Source organism: Manacus vitellinus, unplaced genomic scaffold (genome assembly GCF_001715985.3).
Source record: "Manacus vitellinus isolate BGI_N305 unplaced genomic scaffold, ASM171598v3 scaffold_24_pilon, whole genome shotgun sequence".
Lineage (NCBI taxonomy): Eukaryota > Metazoa > Chordata > Aves > Passeriformes > Pipridae > Manacus > Manacus vitellinus.
The window spans coordinates 538813-558570 of NW_021939798.1; the positions used below are offsets into that span (position 1 = coordinate 538813).

The following is a 19758-nucleotide window of genomic DNA, read 5'->3' on the forward strand; positions in this document are numbered from 1 at the left end:
GGAGGATTTCTTCCTACTTGTTCCAGGTTTGCTCAGCTTTTTATTGTTGTCTATTTCCTTACGACAGTCCGCTTCCTTTCACAGGCTCCCAACCAAAGTTTAAAAGGTGCAGAGCAGTTTCTGCTGCCTCAGTTACACGAAAAGCAGTACTTTATTATGCAGTGAACCCCCAAGGCTTGTCAGACCTTTACCATATATATGGTGTTCACAAGCTTAACCTGAAACAGGTTGACTAATAGTTGTGTGACTACTACACAGTTATTAAAACAAGATAAAACCACTTCAGGCTTAGAGAGGCCCTAAGATTGTGCATTGTCAGGTCAATACAAACCCTCAAGGTTTTTATTATTGAAAAAAAAATCACATTTATTGGTCTACAATAAATGCAGGTTTTAAGGAACTGAAGCATCTTAGCACAGAAAGAGAATGGTCAGGTATTCAGAAGTAAGTGTGAAAAGAGACAAACTGATGTCAAAAACTATATCAGAAAACAGTCAGGCTTGTATCTGCCATGGAGAATGAGTGCAAAGAATATAATAGAGTGAAAGAAATCTGAAGTCTACTAGGGAAACATAGGAAGCTTTCTAACATACCATGGGAAGGAAGAGCTAGGCTGGTGTCACTACAAGGTGTAAAATGGATTTATAAGGCTCTTTGTGACTGAAAGCTGATCATCTCTGAAATCACTTTCAGATAGCGATGACAGAGATGCTTTCTCATTCTCACTACTGACAGCAGACCAGGCCTAAAATTACTAGTGTGTTGGTGAGTTTGCATCTTGGAGGCTGATAATTAAATACTCATTTTGATAATTCTTTCTTAGCCATACAGACATGAGCTGTTGGGCGGAAGTTTCCAGCAGAGTGACCAAAGCTCACTGGAAGCTCACTTTTCCCTTTAGAAGGAAAACCCATGCTATGACAGGGATTTCTACACACACTAAGGGACCACTGACAACCTTCAGCACTTCCCAGGAAACCTCAAGACCTCCAGTGGCAGGCTCTCCTTTGAAAGTTTGAAGAAGATAGCTAAAGTTTTTGGAGATCCTTGATCTCAGGCCTGGGAATAGCCATGATCTGCATGCCATGCCTGAGTAAGCAGCTGAGAAATTCCCCTGCATTTGATTTACACACACACACTCCCAACACACCTCACTTTCCCCCATACCCCACTGTCCTCTACCTTCTGCCCTCTGCACTCTCCTGTTTCTTTTCATGTCAGAGCCAGTGAGGACATTGATCCCTCTCAAGCCTCCCCACACTGTGTTGATTTTAGAGTTCTGCTTTAAATGCCCATTCAGTTCTTTCCCTTCCTATCTTAAATCTCTGGGTATGTGCAATTGGTCTTCCTTGACCTTGTTTCTTTTTATATTCTTTTTTTTTACCACTGCTGAAAAATGAGCTGTTATTTTCACACAGTTATGCAGCACATGAGGCAGACCTTCCTCCTGATGGGCAATTGTCAGCTCAGAGTCCACCTCTTCACAAGTGACACTTTATTGTGTTTCTCTATCTGTGTTTTTAACTTCATTGAATTTTGTGTGCTATGTAACGGCACTGTTTTCTGGGTGTCATGGAAGCCTTCTGCAATTCTAACCTATCAGTCATTGTCCCTAGTGCCTGGAATAGCGTAATTTCATTGGAAACATTGTGTTCCTTCCTGTTCAATGCTGCTCTGATTTACTTATTGCTGGAACAACATATGCCCCAGCACAAATAACTACTCTCTTTCATTTTGTGTCTTTCAGGATTATTTGTGTGAGTGAGAAGCTTTCTTTTGATCACTGGCTAAAGTGTTATAGAAGGGATAAGAAGTTGACAGATGACAAAAAGCTGTACCATGGCACAGGTACACAAAGATTTTATAAGGCAACACTGTACAAAGACTAATGGTGCTACAGAAACAAATGAAGACTGTTGCACATGATGTGCATCCAAATGAATCTACTCTTTATTCCTACATATTCCAACATATTGAGGAGGTTGCAAATATCAAATATGGAAGAAAGTGACAGAGAGTTCACATTTTGTGCAGCCCTCAGATCACTTTGCTGCTTTGTGACATGCTCACTCTTCCTCTTCTATTTTCTTCCCATGCATGTCCCGACTCTTCACTCGGAGCTTGTTGACCTGTGACTCTGCAATGTCAGCCCGTTCCTCGGCTTCCTCCAGCTCGTGCTGGATCTTGCGGAACTTGGAGAGGTTGACATTGGAGAGCTCCTCCTGTGTGGGGAGAGGGAGTTGGTGGTGAGGAGCCCAGGGCAGGGATTTCACTCCTCCTGCACCTCAGCCTTGTGGGGCTGCAGCTCTTCCCTGGGGGGAGGAACAAACCTCCGTCCCCCTCCCACCACTGCTCACATGTCAGCTCACCCCAACCTCCTCATCCTCCCCTTCCCAGGACCCCTCTAGGAAAAGCATCACCAGGACTGTGTAATACGTGAGGAGAAGCTTTGTCACTTGGATTTGTCACTTGTGCTCTTGTTCTCCCACTACTTGCTGCCTGATTATCAGTGTCACTTATCAGGCTGAGAAAGATCCTGAAGCATTCTGCTGCTGACTATTAGCAGAGATTCAGGAACTTCTCAGTGAGTGAATGTGGCCCCTGGGTTTGTTTGCTCTGACCTCCCATATGAAACAGGCTGTAGAACTTGCCTCAGTTCATCCCCGACTGCAAAGTGCCCAGAGCTCACCAAGGCCTCATGACACGACAGCAAAACAGTGAGGCCAAGGCTGTTGTGTCTCGGGAGTTTCTTTCAAGCCCCTTTCCTGGTGTTCAGCCTCATTCAATGCCTGTGCTGCCCCAATGGAAGGTGGCCCTTGCCCATTCTTCCAGCAATACTTACAGCTTCCTCAGCCTGTCTCTTGTAGGATTTCACCTTCATTTGCAGCTTGTCCACCAGATCCTGCAGCCTGAGAACATTCTTCCTGTCTTCCTCAGACTAGAGGAGATGGTAAGGAGGAAGGAGAATGAATTCCTGGTTCTGCATCACACAGGGTTAGGAAATCCCCTTGGGGATGGTGTGTGCAAAATGAGACTTGCTGTGAGAAAACTCTGTCCAAGCCCAAGGAGGCCTCCAGCCTTACCTGGTAGGTGAGTTCCTTCACCCTCCTCTCGTACTTGCGCACACCCTTCACGGCTTCAGCGCTGCGCTTCTGCTCAGCATCAACCTCCCCTTCCAGCTCCCGCACCTGCAATGAGAAGCCCGTCCCTGCAGCTTCCCTGGGGGTGTCTCTCCAAGAGATGGGGTCACTCATGCACCAACAAAGCCCTACTCACCCTGGCCTCCAGCTTCTGCAGTTGTTTCTTTCCACCCTTCAAGGCCAACTGCTCGGCCTCTTCCAGACGGTGCTGCAGGTCCTTCACCGTCTGGTCCAGGTTCTTCTTCATCCTCTCCAGGTGGGCACTGGTGTCCTGCTCCTTCTTCAGCTCTTCTGCCATCATGGCCGCCTGAGCAGAGCAAAAGGTCAAAGCCCTTGTGGAGCTGGAGACATTTTGAGGAGAATACATCCCCATCAGCAATGAAAGGAGCCCCGACTCACATCTGTGATGGCCTTCTTGGCCTTCTCTTCAGCATTGCGGGCCTCCTGGATCGTATCCTCCATTTCGCTCTGAATCTGAGAAATGTCTGTCTCCAGCTTCTTCTTGGTGTTGATCAAGCTGGTGTTCTGTGCAACAGGAAAGACAGGAATGGTGCTGTCAGTCCAAATGCCTGCACACCAAGGTCTGAAAGTGCAAGTAGAGTTTAGGAAAAATTTTTAATGCAAGAGACTTGCATTAAACTGGGTATTGGAGGCTGGCTGGAGGGACAGCACATTTCATCAGGTGTTTACACAGTAATCACTTACAAGGTGCGGGACAATCTCCCTCTTTTTTATCCTTTGTGGATGGGATTAATTTCCAGCAATGCCTGACCTGGGTGTGGAGGAGCTGTGCACGTTCAGTGGCATCCAGGAGCTCCTGCTCAGCCAGTTTCCTCGACCGCTCCGTCTGCTCCAGGGCTGCCCGTAGCTCCTCAACTTCAGCCTGCAGCAGGTTTGCTCTGCGCTCCACCATGGCCACCTGCTCCTTCAGGTCATCCTGGGTCCTGAGAGCATCGTCCAAGTGTAGCTGGGTGTCCTGCAAGAGAGACAAGAGGAATTACAAGGCACCAGTGTGTGCTTGAGTGCCAAAAATATCAGGGGTCTCTCTATCTGTAGTTTTGCTGAACAGACCTTGAGCACAGCCTGTGTGTTTCTCAGGTTCTTTTGTGCCTCGGCAGCCTGGCGGTTGGCATGGCTGAGCTGGATCTCCATTTCATTCAGGTCTCCCTCCATCTTCTTCTTCAGCCTCAGGGCTTCATTCCTGCTCCTGATCTCAGCATCCAGGGTGCTTTGCATGGAGTCTACAACTCGGAGGTGGTTCCTCTTCAGCTGGTCAATCTCCTCATCTTTCTCTGCTATCTTCCTGTCAATCTCAGACTTCACCTGGTTGAGCTCCAGCTGCAGGCGCAGGATCTTCCCCTCTTCGTGTTCCAGAGAGGCCTGGATATGCATCAGGAACAGTGACTTAGACAACCACTTACTTTCTAAGCCATCTTTAACAGGGGTCTTAATGAAACCTAGGCTTCCTTTTCTGCCACATCTCCAAAACATTTACAATAATTTTTAGTAGTGTATGTACCTCAGCTTCCTCCAGGGAGGCTTGCAGTTCAGATTTCTCCTGCTCAACTTGCTTCTTGACTTTCTCCAACTCATGAATTGCCTTTCCTCCCTCCGCAATCTGCTCCGTGAGGTCGGAAATCTCCTCTGTGGGAACAAAGACCAATGGCTTGCTCAGGCCCAGAGCAGAATGGGAAGGGCCCTGTCCCACCAGGGTGACAGGCATCTTTGCAGAGCTGCAGGCACAGACCCCACAGCAATGCTCAGCTGGTGAGAAAGCCCATCCAGGAGCAGAGGGCCAGGGACATACGCTGCAAGTTCTTGTTCTCCCGCTTCATTGTTTCCAGGTGGTCCAAGGACTCCTCATAGGCATTCTTCATCTTAAACAGCTCCGTGCTGAGGGAGCGAGACTCCTTCTGGGAGGCCTCCAGCTCAGCCTGCGTTTCCTCATACTTCTGCTTCCATTCTGCCAGGATCTGAAGAGAAACGGGGCGTGAGTAGGGATGTGGCCATCCCAGGGGGAGGCTCTGCCCAGGAGTCCCAGGGCTGGAGCCCAAAAGACCTTGTCAAAGTTCTTCTGCTTCTTGTCCAGAGCAGCGCAGGCAGCATTGGATCGCTCCACATCAATCATCAGGTCCTCCACTTCATTCTGCAGCCTCTGCTTTGTCTTTTCCAGGGAGGCACACTTGGCATTGACAGCTTCAACGTGTTCCTCTGCATCCTGCAGGCGCTGTGCCAGCTTCTTCCTGGGAGGAGATAAGCACAGTGGCAGCTTAGAGCTTAGAAGGGAGTCAGTTCTGCACTGCCATGAGTGGGCAGTTGGCCACTTTGGGGGGTTCCAGCTGAGCACTTTTCACAGATCCTAAAGGATCTATCTCTTCTGTGTCCAAGCACCTATGAAGGATTTAGGCCTGTCTTAGCACTTCTAGCCCTAAAGCCTATGCTTTCCCTTCCAATATACACTTTTTTTCTCCTCCCTGCCCTGCCTTCCCTTCACCACAAAGACAGTATATCCCTGCCTTCATCCTAACCCTATCTCAGCCCACTCAGAGACTTCTATTTCCCTTGACCGCTCTCAGTCTTCTGCAGTCATTTCTCATCCCACTCCCCACGTACTTGGCCTCCTCGAGCTCCTCCGTGCGCTGAATCGCGTCCGTCTCGTATTTGGTTCTCCACTGGGCCACTTCGCTGTTGGCCTTGGACAGGGCGCGCTGCAGCTCCCCCTTGGCTTCCTGCTCCTCCTCATATTGTTCCCGGAGCAAGTCACAGTCGTGGCGAGCGGACTGCAGGGCGTGGGCCAGGGCGTTCTTGGCCTGTGGGGACATGGGGGTGGGTAACTCCAACACTTGTCTTGAGATGCCTCTTGACACCGAAATTGGCAGTGAAATTAGAATGAACCTCTAATTAGGCAAATAGAGAGCTGGCATCTGATGGAGCCCTTACTGATGTGTCTGGAGGATCAGGACATGTTAGTGACAGGTGCTCTGGGGACAGTAATCAGCTCTTTGTGTAAATGTTTTGACATGTGTGGCTGAATCCTGTCTTAGAGAGGATCATCAGAATGGCAAGAAAGCCTTGTGGAGTGCTTCCTCCAGCATCTAAAGCATCACACATCCTTCCCTCTCCAGCTCACGAGTAGAAGTTTGTGTACTATTGGTGTTCCTTCCAGTCCTACAGGTGTTTGGGGAAAGAACATGGAACCTGTCTTGGGTCAGACTATAGGATTCTCCAGATCCTATATCCAGGGGTGATCCAGGCTGTGGACACTAGGGAGCTTCCATACCTTGATTTCTTCCTCTAGATGCCTCTTGAGTTCCTCAATCTGTTGGGTAAATCCTTGCTTGCCCCTAGACAGCTGAGAAATCAGAGCATCTTTTTCCTCCACCTGGCGGGAATATTCACCTGGGAAGGGTAAAGGGAAAAAAGGGAACCAGATTATTAATCCTATCACCCTTTCTGCCTGTAAAGCCATGTAACTAGGAGTGGCCTGAGAGGTTATACCAGTTGTCACGTTGCACCCAAAGGCGTGCTCATGGCGTGCAGGTCCTCCCACTGCACTTGAGGAATGAGGATGTCTCACCTGACTCTGTCTGCAGACGAGCTCTTTGAGTATTGAGGTCATTGATCATGCGCTGATTCTGCTCCTCCTTCGTTTTTAACTCACTCAGCTGATCTTCCAGTGTGCGACACATCTTCTCCAGGTTTGCCTAGGGAGCAAACACAGGGAAGGGAAGGAGATGAACACCTGCACTCTGCCTCATTCTCACAGCAGGGATATTGTCTGTGGGAATGTGACTGGTAGATGCAGCCTTTGTGCCACACCTTGGCCCTGCGAGCATGTTCTACTGCAATTCCATACCTTGGCTTTGGAGACAGACTCCATGTTACTGGCCAAGTCATCAATCTCCATCTTGAGCTCGCTCTTCTCCTTCTCCAGCTTCTGCTTGACGCGCTGCAGGTTGTCGATCTGCTCCCCCAGCTCAGCTGTGCTGTCCGCGTGCTTCTTGCGCAGGGCGGCAGCCGTGGCTTCGTGCTGCAGCGTGGCCTCTTCGAGGTCCCGGCGCATCTTCTGGAATTCTGCCTCCCGCTTCTTGTTCATCTCCACCTGAGCTGCCGTCGCCCCTCCTGCTTCTTCCAGGCGCTCGCTGATCTCCTCCAGCTCCCTGGACAGGTCAGCCCGATGCTTCTCTGCTTTAGCGCGAGAGGTTCGCTCGGCCTCGATTTCCTCCTCCAGTTCCTCAATACGGGCCTGGAGAACACGAGGGACCCTTCACGCCCGTGCCCTCCTCCTCCCTGAGCCGAGCCTGGGGCAGGCAGGGGAAGGGCAGACACTTGCCTGCAGCTCCTTGATCTTCTTCTGTAGTTGCATGCCCAGGGCTTGTTCATCCTCGATTTTGCTCTGGATCTGGCTGATTTCAAAGTCTTTCCTTTGGGCAAAGCAAAGTGGGTTACAGCTCAAAGGAAAAAGACAAGAGCTGCAGCCCAGCACTGAGGTGCCCCAGGGCCACACTCACTTCTTCAGTTTCTCATCCAGCTGCTGCTTATCATTCTCCAGATCCATGATGCTGTCCTGGGCCAGCTTCAGGTCTCCTTCCAGTTTCCTCTTGGCTCTCTCCAGGTCCATGCGCAGTTTCTTCTCTTGCTCCAGGGACCCTTCCAGCTACACAGAACAAGGCCATCAGTGCTCCACCAGCCAGTTCAAACTCCATACCTGTCTGTTCCTGCTGTGTGTCCGTGGGCTTACATCGTCCACTTGCTGCTCCAGCTTGGTCTTGGCTTTGGTCAGTGTATTGACTTTGTCCTCTTCTACCTGCAGGTCATCCAGGGTCTGCTGATGGGCCTCTTGGAGGGCTTTCTTCTCTTTTGTCAGCTTGGCGATGGTCTCGTCCAGGGCTGCCATCTCCTCTGTGAGGTTTTTCACCTACAAATATGAGCAATTATCAAAATTCAGTTGAAAACTTGCTTGGTGATTCAGGGAAATTCTCCCTCTGCTGTGCTTAGCCACAAGTTGCACTTTTCACTGCTTAGGTCAGGCCCAGCTCATGTGCTTGAAAGCCAACACATCCTTAGGTTGCTCCTTTGCTCCTAGAAACAATGATTTTTTGACCCTATAATGTGACTCCCTGTGTGTGTACCTTGTTTTCAGTGGCGTGCTTTTCCTTCTCCACCTTGGCCAGTGTTAGCTCAAGGTCATCAATATCTTTCTTCAGCTCTGAACATTCATCCTCCAGTTTTCTCTTCTTGGCTGTCAGCTCAGCATTGATTTCCTCCTCATCCTCAGCCCTTTCAGTCACTTCCTTAATTTTGGCTTCCAGCTGGATTTTGGTTTTGATGAGCTGGTCACACCTTTCCTCAGCATCAGCCAGGCTATCTGCTTCCTGGTGGGGAGACAGAATTTTGTGAGTTGTAGTATTTTGAACTTTCTCTGCTCTGTCTTTTGTATCACTGAGTAGGCTTGTGTTAAAATGGGAGCTGAACCTGACTTTTAAGTCCAGCAACTGGAAGATCTTGACTGGTGTTTACTGTAAACCTCATCATTTGGAATCAATATTTATTCTCTAATTTCTGTCTCCTAAATATGCCTCACTGGTTGAGTGCCCATGACAATGCTTCATAGTACAAACACAAAAGCACAACCGAACAGCGGTTACTTCCATCACTAATTTCGTCAGGAGCAAGGGCTTAGTGTTTTTTATTTTTCTGATGGAAAATGCATCTAGCAGCTTTTTCTTTTTAATTGTCTCAACAGAAGTCTTAAAATATTTGGGATGTAATGGCTTTTACATTTCTGACAATAAATTAGTTGAGAAAGGTACTTATCACTTTCCTACAGGCATTAAAATTGCTGCAAGACCAATAAAGTTCTTGCCCTCATCTACCTCTGTGGCTTCTTTAAAGACCACATCAAGCATTTCCTTAACTAGTTGATCACTTCATTTGGTGTTAAGAAACTGCCTTTTCCTAATTGAGTTTGAATGGGAAGTATCTGTGTTTCTGAAAGTAATCAAGGCCTTCTAGTGTAGCTGTAGATGGGAAAAGTGTGTGCTTCCCTGGTTTGCCTTTACTGCTTTAGACAGAAGCACTTTTTTGAAAGCTGAGATGTTTCCCTTCCAGTTCAGAGCTCTCAGATGTGCAGCACATGTTGGCTGCTGTTTCATGGCTCTTTCCTCAGACAGCAGGAATGGTGAGTGTCGTGTGGGGCTGCCATAGGTCTCACCCTGCCCATGCCAGTGCCTGTTTCCTCAGCATTACAGTGCCTTAGAAGGTGTGATTTAGACTGTTTTCTACTACTCATCAGTTCCTGCGAGTTACTGCATAGGATAAGATGCCTTCTGACAGTTTATCATTCTTTTTCCAGGGAGAAACAAACAGTGATACTCACAGCCTGCACTTGGAGCTGCAGGTCATTTTTCTCCTGCACCAGTGCTACCATTTTCTCCTCCAGTTCCTTCCGCTTTGCCTCAGACTTTGCAAGCTCTTCCTTGGTTTTCTCAAACTCCTCCTTCATGTTGGCCATCTCCTTCTCAGACTCTGCACTCTTCAGCAAGGGCTTGATCTTGAAGAACAGCTTCATCCAGGGCCAGTGTTTGACGTTCATGAATGCACGAACGTTGTACTGGATGCAGAAGATGGACTCTCTGAAATGAAATTCATGTGATTATTACACAACTCTGCTTTGAATAATTTAAACTTCATTAGCCAAATACCATGAGAATTAAATAAATTTTAGAAAAGTCTACCTCCTTTCCACCATTCTCTTATACTCCACTCTCATCAGGAAGCCCCTGCACCTGGCCTGTGTGCGAGTGATGATTTCTGCCAATTTGTCATCTCTCATCTCCTCCAGGAGTCCCAGCAGCCCAGCTTTGAAGAACACCTTGAGAGAGGAAATGGTGCAGCATGTCATTGTGAGGTAGTACAGGCTAAACACACAGCATCTTTCAGTATCCTAACAGACCTTAATGGCCATGACCAGCAGCACCTTGGGCCTTCTCCCATGCCCTCTGTCCAAGGGCTTAGAGCTTCCCTTAGTCTCAGACTTAAGCATTCAGTCCCTGTCTGAGCTATGTGTCATGAGTACTTTTTCCAGTTCAGCCACAGCCTCAGCCACCTCCACGCCTGATCATGGACCCCAGTGAGCTCTACCATGACCTGCTCACTTACTTCCTGGCTTGATGTTAAACATATGTCATTGCTGTGTATAGGTCCATGAATTAAAGAATAGGGCCTTGCCTTGTTAGCCTACCTATACCTGACCCTGCCAAATCATGAAAACCAAAGCTTTATGGCTTCACCTCAGACCTTCCTTATTGTAACAAACCTGCCTGATGACCTGGAGTCCTGGTTGAATCTGACTACCACTCCCAGGTCATCCTCATTTGCCTTGATCGAGTACAGTGGTGCTGGGCATTTCCTGATTGAGGTCTCCCCCTGCCAGCTCTGGTATGTCATTGTGCTGTGCCCCATCCCCCTGGCAGAGCAGCCCACCCTCACTGCTTTTGACAAACTTTTAACACAGGTCTTGTTTTTACCTTGGTGTGACCAAATTTGTACTGGGTGTGGTCCACATCAATGGACCCAAGAAGCTTCTCAGAAGCCTTCTTGTTGTCTATGAACTGTCCCTCTGGGATAGCACTGGCATTGAGTACTCTGTATCTGCAGAGGAAAACATGAAGAAATTGTCAAAACCACTACTGTGATTGAACCCCCAGCCTTCTAAGACTGTCCCATTGAACAAATTCAGGATATGGGGATTGTTTCTGATATATAATACTAATTCTAAGTACAAGAGAATCCTGATCTCAGCAATGCCCTGCCATCATGAACTGATGGCGAAACATTTCTGTATTACTGTTCACTACCAATTTAAAGTATGAAGTTTAAAGTATATCACAACACTCAGGCTCTTCAGCTTGGTCTGAATGAGCAGAAAGGTGCAGTGCTCTTACCTCTGTTTGAAGTCAGCATAGAGGACTCTGCTGGGGAACCCTTTCCTGCAGATCCTGATCCCTTCCAACACGCCGTTACAGCGCAGCTGGTGCAGCACCAGCTCGTGCTCCATGGCACCTGACAAAGACCAGCATTAGTGACTACCCCGCTCTCTGACTCTCAGGAAAGGAGCTTCTGCTGCTTAAGTTTTCCTTCTCTTGGGTGTCCTTACCAGGTGTTTTTGTTTCATTTGGGATGATGCACCGTACAAAGTGAGGGTGGGTGCTCCTCAGGTTGGCCATCAGCTTGTTTAAATTCTCCTGTGAGATTATCAAACAAAGTTTATATTATTAAGTGTGAGCACTGGAATCTTAACAGAGGATGCATCAAACTGGGAGTTTCAGGTTGCAGACTTGTCTTCTCTAAAACAACTCCCAGAAGTCCCAAAGGGAAAACTGGAAATAGAAACAAATTTTTGGTTTTGAAATTCTTTTATAGAATAATGGTTAGTATTACTTTTCCTTGACCTCCTCATCCAAACACAGGGCTGCTATTTCACAGTTTTCCTTTGAGTTGGTAATTCTCGTGGTATATATTTGGGCATTTAAAGTAAATCACACGTACTCTTGGTTAAGCATGATTTGACAGCTAAGTAAGATCTTTCCAAATGGATGCAATATTTCTGCAGCCCATGCAGAGTGACTCTTTTAGTAGTAATTCAGTCTCAAACCTTTAAGACATAACTCAAAACTGACCTCGCAAGTCAATTATTTAGTGTAATTTAACCTTCACTCTCTTTCCACATTGAAATCAAATCATTGCCTTAAAATCTTGGGGTAATTTCATCTTTGCTTTTCATGTTTGTTCTATTACTTTCAAATTTTACAATGAGTCAATACTGAAAAACTGCACAGATACAACAAAACAGGTCAAGGAAATATATCTGAATTCTGTGGAGAGGATTTTAAGGAATTTGGCTGATATGTTTTTCACTTCCATCTAAATAGATGAACTTAGCCGTTTCGATATTTTCCTAGAATTTTCAAAGATGGATGTGGCATTGCAAAGGAAAAGTCTGTAATTTACAAGAATGGAAAAGAAAGGATTTTAAAGGATGACAAGGGTTATGTCCAAAATGCAAACAGACCTTTCAGATTCAGACGCTTTACATCTGTAAAGACTCAATGAATATTAAACTTACCCTGAAAAGAGCTGAGACAGTCTGGAAAGAAGAACCCTTCTTCTTGCCTCCTTTCTTGCCACCACCACCACCACTGTCTGTGTATCAAAGTAAAAAAAAAAAGTATTAGAATGTGGATATTGCAATTAGGAAATACAGAACACAAAGTAGCTTTACAATTTTAGTGTTTGTGGCTTTAAATCTGAGAAAAATTTGTCCCACACTAAAAATACAATTTTCACTGAACTGACCTGCCTCTCCTCCACCATAGCTGGCAAAGAGTAAGGCCAAGGTCTTGACAGATGATTTCTGGTACAGCCCAATGACAGTTTCATTCAGGGGGTCCTTGTTCTTCTCCAGCCACCCAGTGATGTTGTAGTCCACTGTGCCAGCGTAGTGCACCAGGGAGAAGTGGGCCTCAGCCTTGCCTTTGGCAGGCTTGGGCTTCTGGAAGTTGTTGGACTTGCCCAGGTGCTGGTCATAGAGCTTGTTCTTGAAAGAGGTGTCAGTTGCCTTGGGGAACATGCACTCCTCTTCCAGGATGGAGAAGATGCCCATGGGCTGGAAGGTATCACAGGAAATGACAAATAAAGATGATAATGGAAATGTCCAAGGCCACATTGGATGGGACACTGACCAACCTGGTCTAGGGCAAAGTGTCCCTGTCTCTGGCAGGGGGTTGGAACGAGATGTTCTTTAGGTTCCCTTCCAACCCAGACCACTCTGTGATTCTATGACAGTGACAAGAAGCCTGTGCTACGAACATCAGAGGTACTACTGGGGTGCTTTAGCATCCCAGCCTGGATGAGGGCCTGCCTTTGTCAGGAGTTGTTCTCAGGCAGGGAGCCTATTTCTGCCTTCCCTTTGCCTCCCTGCAGCCAATCTTCATGGAACTGGTAAGGATGTCTGTCCAATACACATTGGAATTGGTGCAGAATTAGAGGGAGCAGTGCTAAACAGAAACATAATTGGGAAAAGAGCCACAAGAGGCCCTGTGGTTGTGGGAGGTCCAGTGAGATGATACTTATTGCCCAGATTTGTCTGTGGACTTCAGATTTGAGCCTTCAAAGGAAAAAGAAAAGGAAACTGACTTTGCTTTGTTTTAAAAGCGCTCTCACTCCTGGTGGGAGTCCAGGCTACTTTTCCAAGCTTGAAGACCAGAAAATGCAGGACTGATGACACAGAGGTGCATTTCCCCATTTCTCTTCCCCAGACGAAACTAAATTTCAGTGCAAAATATTTTGCTTAACTGATGCTGCATGTCTGGTTCTGAGCTGAACCTGCCTCAGAAACATCACATAATTCCAGCATTCATCATACATGTGTATGGGAGAGGTACCTTCTCAATGAGCTCAATGCAGGCAGCCAGGTCCATCCCAAAGTCAATGAACTCCCACTCAATTCCCTCCTTCTTGTACTCCTCCTGCTCCAGCACGAACATGTGGTGGTTGAAGAACTGTTGCAGTTTCTCATTGGTGAAGTTGATGCACAGCTGCTCAAAGCTGTTGAACTGGCCAAAGCAAGGAAAGGTGCACGGGTTCTCAAAGCGTGCCAAACACCACAGGCCTTTGCTGGCATTCTCCTAAGGCTGGTTGAAGTTCCACAGCTGAAACACCATCCCCAACCCTACTGTCCCAGCCTGTGTTTCCTTAGCAGGGCTTCTATTGTACCACTCCCTGGCCTCGAAGGATTTTTTTATCGTTACCTCTGAAATCAAGCTACAATTCTTTTTCCCTGTGCTACTCAACAGCAAATCCTTTGGTAACCTCAGCTGCTCCATTGGGTATGTGTTGCAGGTTTCTGACCTCCTGGACAGTGGAAACCTCCTCAGTGTCCCACCCAAGGATTTCTCTGCCCTCGCATCAATAATCTGGGGGTTTCCGTGCTCAGGAAACATGCTGGGAGCTTGCCCACGGCACAGCCTTTCCTTGGTTTTCCAAGAGCATCCAGCCCTTTGCCCCAAGGCTGTGTGAGCCTTAGTCCTCGAGCTCTCTCTCTGTTTGCAAAGCCTGAAACCTTTGTGAGCTCACGGGCCTCTGTTTGCCAGAAAGGCAATGTTAGAATTGGTGTTTGTCAGCAAAGCCTTTTGAGGGGGCTACAGTGACAGAGAAGAGGGAGGAGTTCCTAGAAAAATCAGATGAGAAGGATAAACTTTTGAATCCTCTCAAAAAGAAGTGTGTGTCTGAGTCCTCATGACCCTTCCTCGCTCCTCGCTTGACTAGGGTGTCAAATCCTTGTTCCTTACATCAAAGATCTCGAAGCCAGCAATGTCCAGCACACCAATGAAGTACTGCCTGGGCTGCTTCGTGTCCAGCTGTTGGTTGATGCGAACAACCATCCACAGGAACATTTTCTCAAACATAGCCTTTGCCAGGGCACCCACTGAATTGTTCACCTAAAGCAGAGGAGACAGGACCAGAGTTCCCTCCCGGGGTCACAGAAGAATGCTCATGTACTCCCTCAAGCCATGCATTGTCAACCTCCAGATTTTACCTGTGTCACGTTTTGACCTTTGGTCACATACTCATTCCCAACCTTGACTCGGGGATAACACAAGGCCTTCAGAAATTCAGCTGAGTTAAGGCCCGTCAGGTAGGCAGCCTTGTCAGCCACTAGAGATGGGGAAAGGAAGAGAAAAGTATTTCATGGATGGTGTTCATATTTTAGGAATGGAAGAGCATTTATCTGATCCCATACAGAAAGCTTGGGAAGGAATGTGAATTGTGCAAGCTAATGATGGCCTTCTTCGAAAGCAAGAAGAGGTATGGCTTAGATAGGAGTAGCTTGAACCTGGAATTTCCCAGAAGAATCCCAAAAGCCTCTAGTAATGCATGAGGTGAGCATGCGGTGGCACATGGATTTCTGGGTAGCAAAGCTTAGGGGAGTTATTTCACCAAAAATACAACTGGACATCATGGTTTCTTAATGGTTGAAGGGTTTCAAGAGAGAGAAAGACTATCACTGGACAGAATAATGGAACTTCCCATGGCTGAGAAAACACCTCTGCATTTAGATGGACTATATACAAAGATGGGTTTCTCGGTGTTGTATGTGGAGACTCAGCCCAACAGAGGTCTGTCTTTGGAGGCTTAACATATCATCTCTGGAGACAGACAAGTGCTTTAAACAAATCAGTCACTGAATTTGCTGATACCTTCTGTGCCATCAGGCTCTGCCTGCTCCTCTCGTTGTTTCTGCTTGAACTTCAAGTTCCCATAGTGCATGACAGCCCCTGTCAGCTTGTAGATGGCTGTTTTCTCATCAGCACTGAAGCCCAGGATGTCAATGGCACTCTGCAGTAAAAAAGCATGAATTCAAATACATGTCCTTAGTGCGTCAGTGATGTCGCCCTCAAGATATGCACAGTAGAGACCTTTTTGCTGTGTTACTCACATCTGTTGCCATCAGCTCCTCCTGGTCATCAATGCTGGGAACAGTGACCTCCCCTTGACTCACATAGTGGAAATCATAAGGGTTGGTGGTGATGAGGAGCATGTCTGAAAGCAGGAAGAGGCAAGGCACAGGCTTAGTTTTGCCAAGCAAGTGACAGAGGGAACTGTTGCTCAGGGTTCATCCTCAGAAAGCCATAATGCTCCTTCCTACCAATTAGCTCTGGCTTCTTGTTGGACATGATCTGATAAAAGATGTGGTAGCTTCTTTCTGCCTTGAGCTGGAAAGTGACTCTGGACTTCTCCAGCAGATCTGCCCAGGAAGGTAGAAAGAGTTAGGCACAGCAATGCACACGGAGGTGGGAATTTGGGAAGGGATGGGACCAGTCCAAGAGAGTCTCTTACAAGTTTCAATATCAGCAGAAGCCAGTTTGCCTGTGGCCCCAAAGTGGATTCTGATGAATTTGCCCTGTTAAGGAGAAGCAGCAGCATTTCAGCCTGTATGGTTTCTTCTGACATCTCCTTTACATGGAGACCTGCTCAGGCATCACTTGTCCTGCCATGAGAGGGAGAGATTTTGTCCAAGTCACCAACTCACAAAGCGCGAGGAGTTGTCGTTCCTCACGGTCTTGGCGTTTCCAAAGGCCTCCAGCAGTGGGTTGGCGCTGATGATTTGATCCTCAAGCGTCCCCTGCAGGGGGAAAATTATTCACCGACTGTGTTGAGTCAACAGGGCAATGACAGCCCAAGTGTCCAGTCTGTTCTTCCTGACTCACCTGCATTTTGCCTGATGTCTGCTCCTCCTTCTTCTTGTCCCCGCTGGCTGCAATTGTTGCAAAGTACTGGATGACACGCTTTGTGTTCACAGTCTTCCCGGCACCGGATTCTCCGCTGTCAGAGCAAGGAGAGAAGCAGAGAGCGTGTGGTCAGGCAGGAGGGGCCCTGGCCCTGGGCAGCCCCTCAGGGACCCGAGCAGGGGGTGTACGTACGTGATCAGGATGGACTGGTTCTCCCGATCTGGGGAAGAGACAGAAAAATGATTACAAAAGTGTCATGAATATCCTTGATAAAAATATTCCTGTAACTTTTAGAAGTTGCACTGGCATTAGGCAGCTAATTCCTTTCATAAGCATACCTATCTTCACTCCTACTTCTTTTTTAACATTTTAATGTTCCCAGCTGCAGCTGGGAAGCTGATATGTCAGCCCTGATATGCTTGGCAGGTGTAGCAAATGTGCTTCTTTTTCTGGATATTCTCTTCATGTCAACCTGCTCATTTTCTTTATGAAAATGATTTCAACAAAGGAGCAGTTTTGTAGAATTGCTGATTAAATGATCTATCAGTCAGCTGAGGTGAACTGGGTCATGTGTTTCTCATAAGCTTTACAACACAAGTAACAACTACTCCTCATCAGTCCGTAAGCCCCCTAAATGTTTTTTATGTCAGTAGCCAGTTGATTGTTGCCTAAAGAAAATCACAGAAATTTCATAGAAATGTAGTAATGTTTACCAGAACAGTCTCCTATGCTCTAGAGATTGAAATTTCTGAGCTCAATTTGATGTTTGTGTGTGCAGTAGCTTGGGCTGAGTTTGCCTTCCAGAATTTTGTCTGGTTGCTTTTTTAATCCATTCTCCCGTTGCAGTTTGCACTATGAAACCTGAAAACATCTGCACAATGTCTGAAGAGACTAAAGCATTAAGGAACTAACTCTTGTGGAAAAGTCTGGGTTTGCACACACAAAGTTTCTTCCTCTTGAAGGTGTCAGCAAGATGACTTACATAAACACGGCTATGATAACACACACCAATCAAACATCAATTTATTATTGTTCTGTTCCCATTCTGTTCCCTACCAATTAATCTTCTAATTCTCTGAATACTATAGGATTAAATACACTAATTGGGGTTAGAAGAGGGAAGGTGATTTATTTTAAAAATTTAAAATATATATCTTTATGGTATATATTTTTACAACTAATCTACTCTTTCTTAAAATTCTGGAGATTTAGGCAATGCTAGAAAAGTTCTCACTACCCTTCTTTGGTGTTGCTTCCATTTATTTTAATGAATGCAAAGGAAGAAATTGTTTCTGAGGGAGGAGGTATCAATTTTCCGAGCTGGTTTAACTGCAAAATCTGACTGAGACTGCTTCCCAAGTTTTCGTAAAGCCAAAGTTGAATGTTGTTTCCCCTTACACACAATGTGATTTAGAAACTCCACTCTAGTGACTTCAAAGAACAATTAAGTTCATTCAAAGAACAATTCTTTCATCTCAGAGAAAAAGCAGAACTTCAAAAGTATATCCAGATTTCTTTGAAGGAAAGTCTGACAATGTATCCAGTGTTAAATCATATCCTCCCAAATATCTTGAACATTAAATTCTAACATTGACTGTTATAAACATGGTCTAAATGACAGTTTTCAGTAAAGAAACTATTTCCAATGATGAGAGAACATCACCCTCACAGCACCATTAAATTGAACTACTTTGCAGTGAAAAGGTTTCTTTTCACCTCTGAAAGTATTCACAGCCAAGTAATTTTAAAGAAAACCGAGTAACTCACCAGTCAGCATGAACTGATAGGCGTTGTCAGAGATGGAGAAGATGTGTGGAGGGGCCTCCTGGCGCTTCTTGCCTCGGTAGGCCAACACCACCTCCGGGTTGTACACGGGCAGCCACTTGTAGGGGTTGACAGTGACGCAGAAGAGACCCGAGTAGGTCTGCGAGGAAGGGACACAGCATGTTGGCTTCCCCTGGGCCTGGCAGAGCAGTTCCTCCAGCTGCCCAGAGGAAGCTGCTGCTGCCACTTACGTAGATCATCCAGGCTGCGTAACGCTCTTTGAGGTTGTACAGCACAGCGGGTTCGTGGAGGTGGGTCATCATGGCCATGTCCTCGATTTTGTCATACTTGGGAGGGTTCATGGAGAAGATTTGATCTTCCTTCACGGTCAGGGTCTGTCAGAGCGCAGCAAGGGACAAGCATGTCAACTCAGAGTCAGAGTGGGAATGAAATGCTGTTTGTAAATCTTGCATTTACTCACCTCTCCCCCTTCAGTCTTGACAGTGACCTTGCCTGCATCCTTACTCTCAATTTTCCCTTTCACATAGGATTCCTTTGCATGTACCACAAAGACGGATGACTTGGCATCGAAAGGCTTGTTCTGGGCCTCGATTCTCTCCTTCTCCGATTTTCGGAGGTAAGGAGCCGCCTCCCCAAAGGCGGCCATGTCCGCGTCCGGAGCCGACATCGCTGCACTTTGACAGCAGGCACTGTCAGCAGGGTCCTTGTAGGAAAGAAGATATGTAGTATCAGGGAGTGAACTGCTTTATGTGGAAGAGAGGAGATCTCGCACATTGATCTCTTAAAATATTGAAGTAAGTATTAACAAGTCAAAAGTTGTATTTAAACTTCCCAGTCTTGGCTGAAAGCACTTCTATACTTCTCCAGAATTAGTCCTTAGGCATCTACTCAAGCAACAAAATCCAAAACAGCAGTTTGGCGTGCAGTATGTTGTGAAATTTAGCAGCATTATCCCTTTGCAAACTCTAGCAAATTTGTATGTTTCCATAACAGACACTTCATACTAAATGTCTGTTTTGTTTTGTTTTTTTTTATGCTACTGAAAGTGTCTGAAATAATTCCTTGTCTGATAGCAAAGAGTGACTTTCTAAAATTTACTTGCTATGGACAATTCATCTTGCATTATCACAGATACAAACGTCACTAGTGCCTGTTCTCCTTTGCAGAAATTTTAAACTCTTGGATTGCATCCTGTTCCTTAAAAGTTGCTAAATTTTGGTATTAATTCTGGTGGCAGAGGTGAAAGTCAGTCACTGCTGTTTGAAAACATAACAACTCATTTTGTGTTGCAGACATACCCAGAGGTAATACAGAAGTTGAAGGAAAACATACTGCCTTCAAACCTAGAATAAAATTACTGGTGATAGAGACAGTCCATGATAGAAATGGATATCCAACTCTTATAGGAAGGTAAATGGAATAAAAAGGTATGTTTAGCCCAGAAGTTCACAGGAGCCATACACTTACCTTGAAATTTTCTGTCAAGACTGGGCACAGCACTCCAAAGAGTCTTTTATAGACTCTGGCATGCAGATGCTTCA

The 19758-nt window shown here is 46.4% G+C and overlaps 1 protein-coding gene across 1 annotated transcript; it reads right to left on the bottom strand.

The window, feature by feature from the left end:
• Positions 1–2066: 2066 nt before the first annotated feature.
• Positions 2067–19758, bottom strand: LOC108639771 (myosin heavy chain, skeletal muscle, adult). Its single transcript, XM_018073084.3, has 39 exons — positions 19685–19758; positions 18678–18920; positions 18448–18591; positions 18200–18356; positions 16625–16652; positions 16412–16526; positions 16234–16326; positions 16041–16104; positions 15850–15948; positions 15640–15743; positions 15401–15539; positions 14740–14858; positions 14492–14641; positions 13586–13756; positions 12498–12807; positions 12268–12344; positions 11299–11386; positions 11087–11204; positions 10670–10793; positions 9878–10014; positions 9520–9775; positions 8273–8515; positions 7882–8058; positions 7652–7797; positions 7474–7564; positions 6997–7386; positions 6718–6844; positions 6421–6539; positions 5754–5950; positions 5200–5383; positions 4948–5113; positions 4660–4784; positions 4212–4520; positions 3913–4116; positions 3540–3665; positions 3277–3447; positions 3084–3188; positions 2843–2938; positions 2067–2222 (listed from the first exon to the last, which is right to left on the bottom strand). The coding sequence occupies exons 2-39, from the start codon at positions 18882–18884 to the stop codon at positions 2067–2069; spliced, it is 5832 nt and encodes a 1943-aa protein (XP_017928573.2). The 5' UTR covers positions 18885–18920; positions 19685–19758.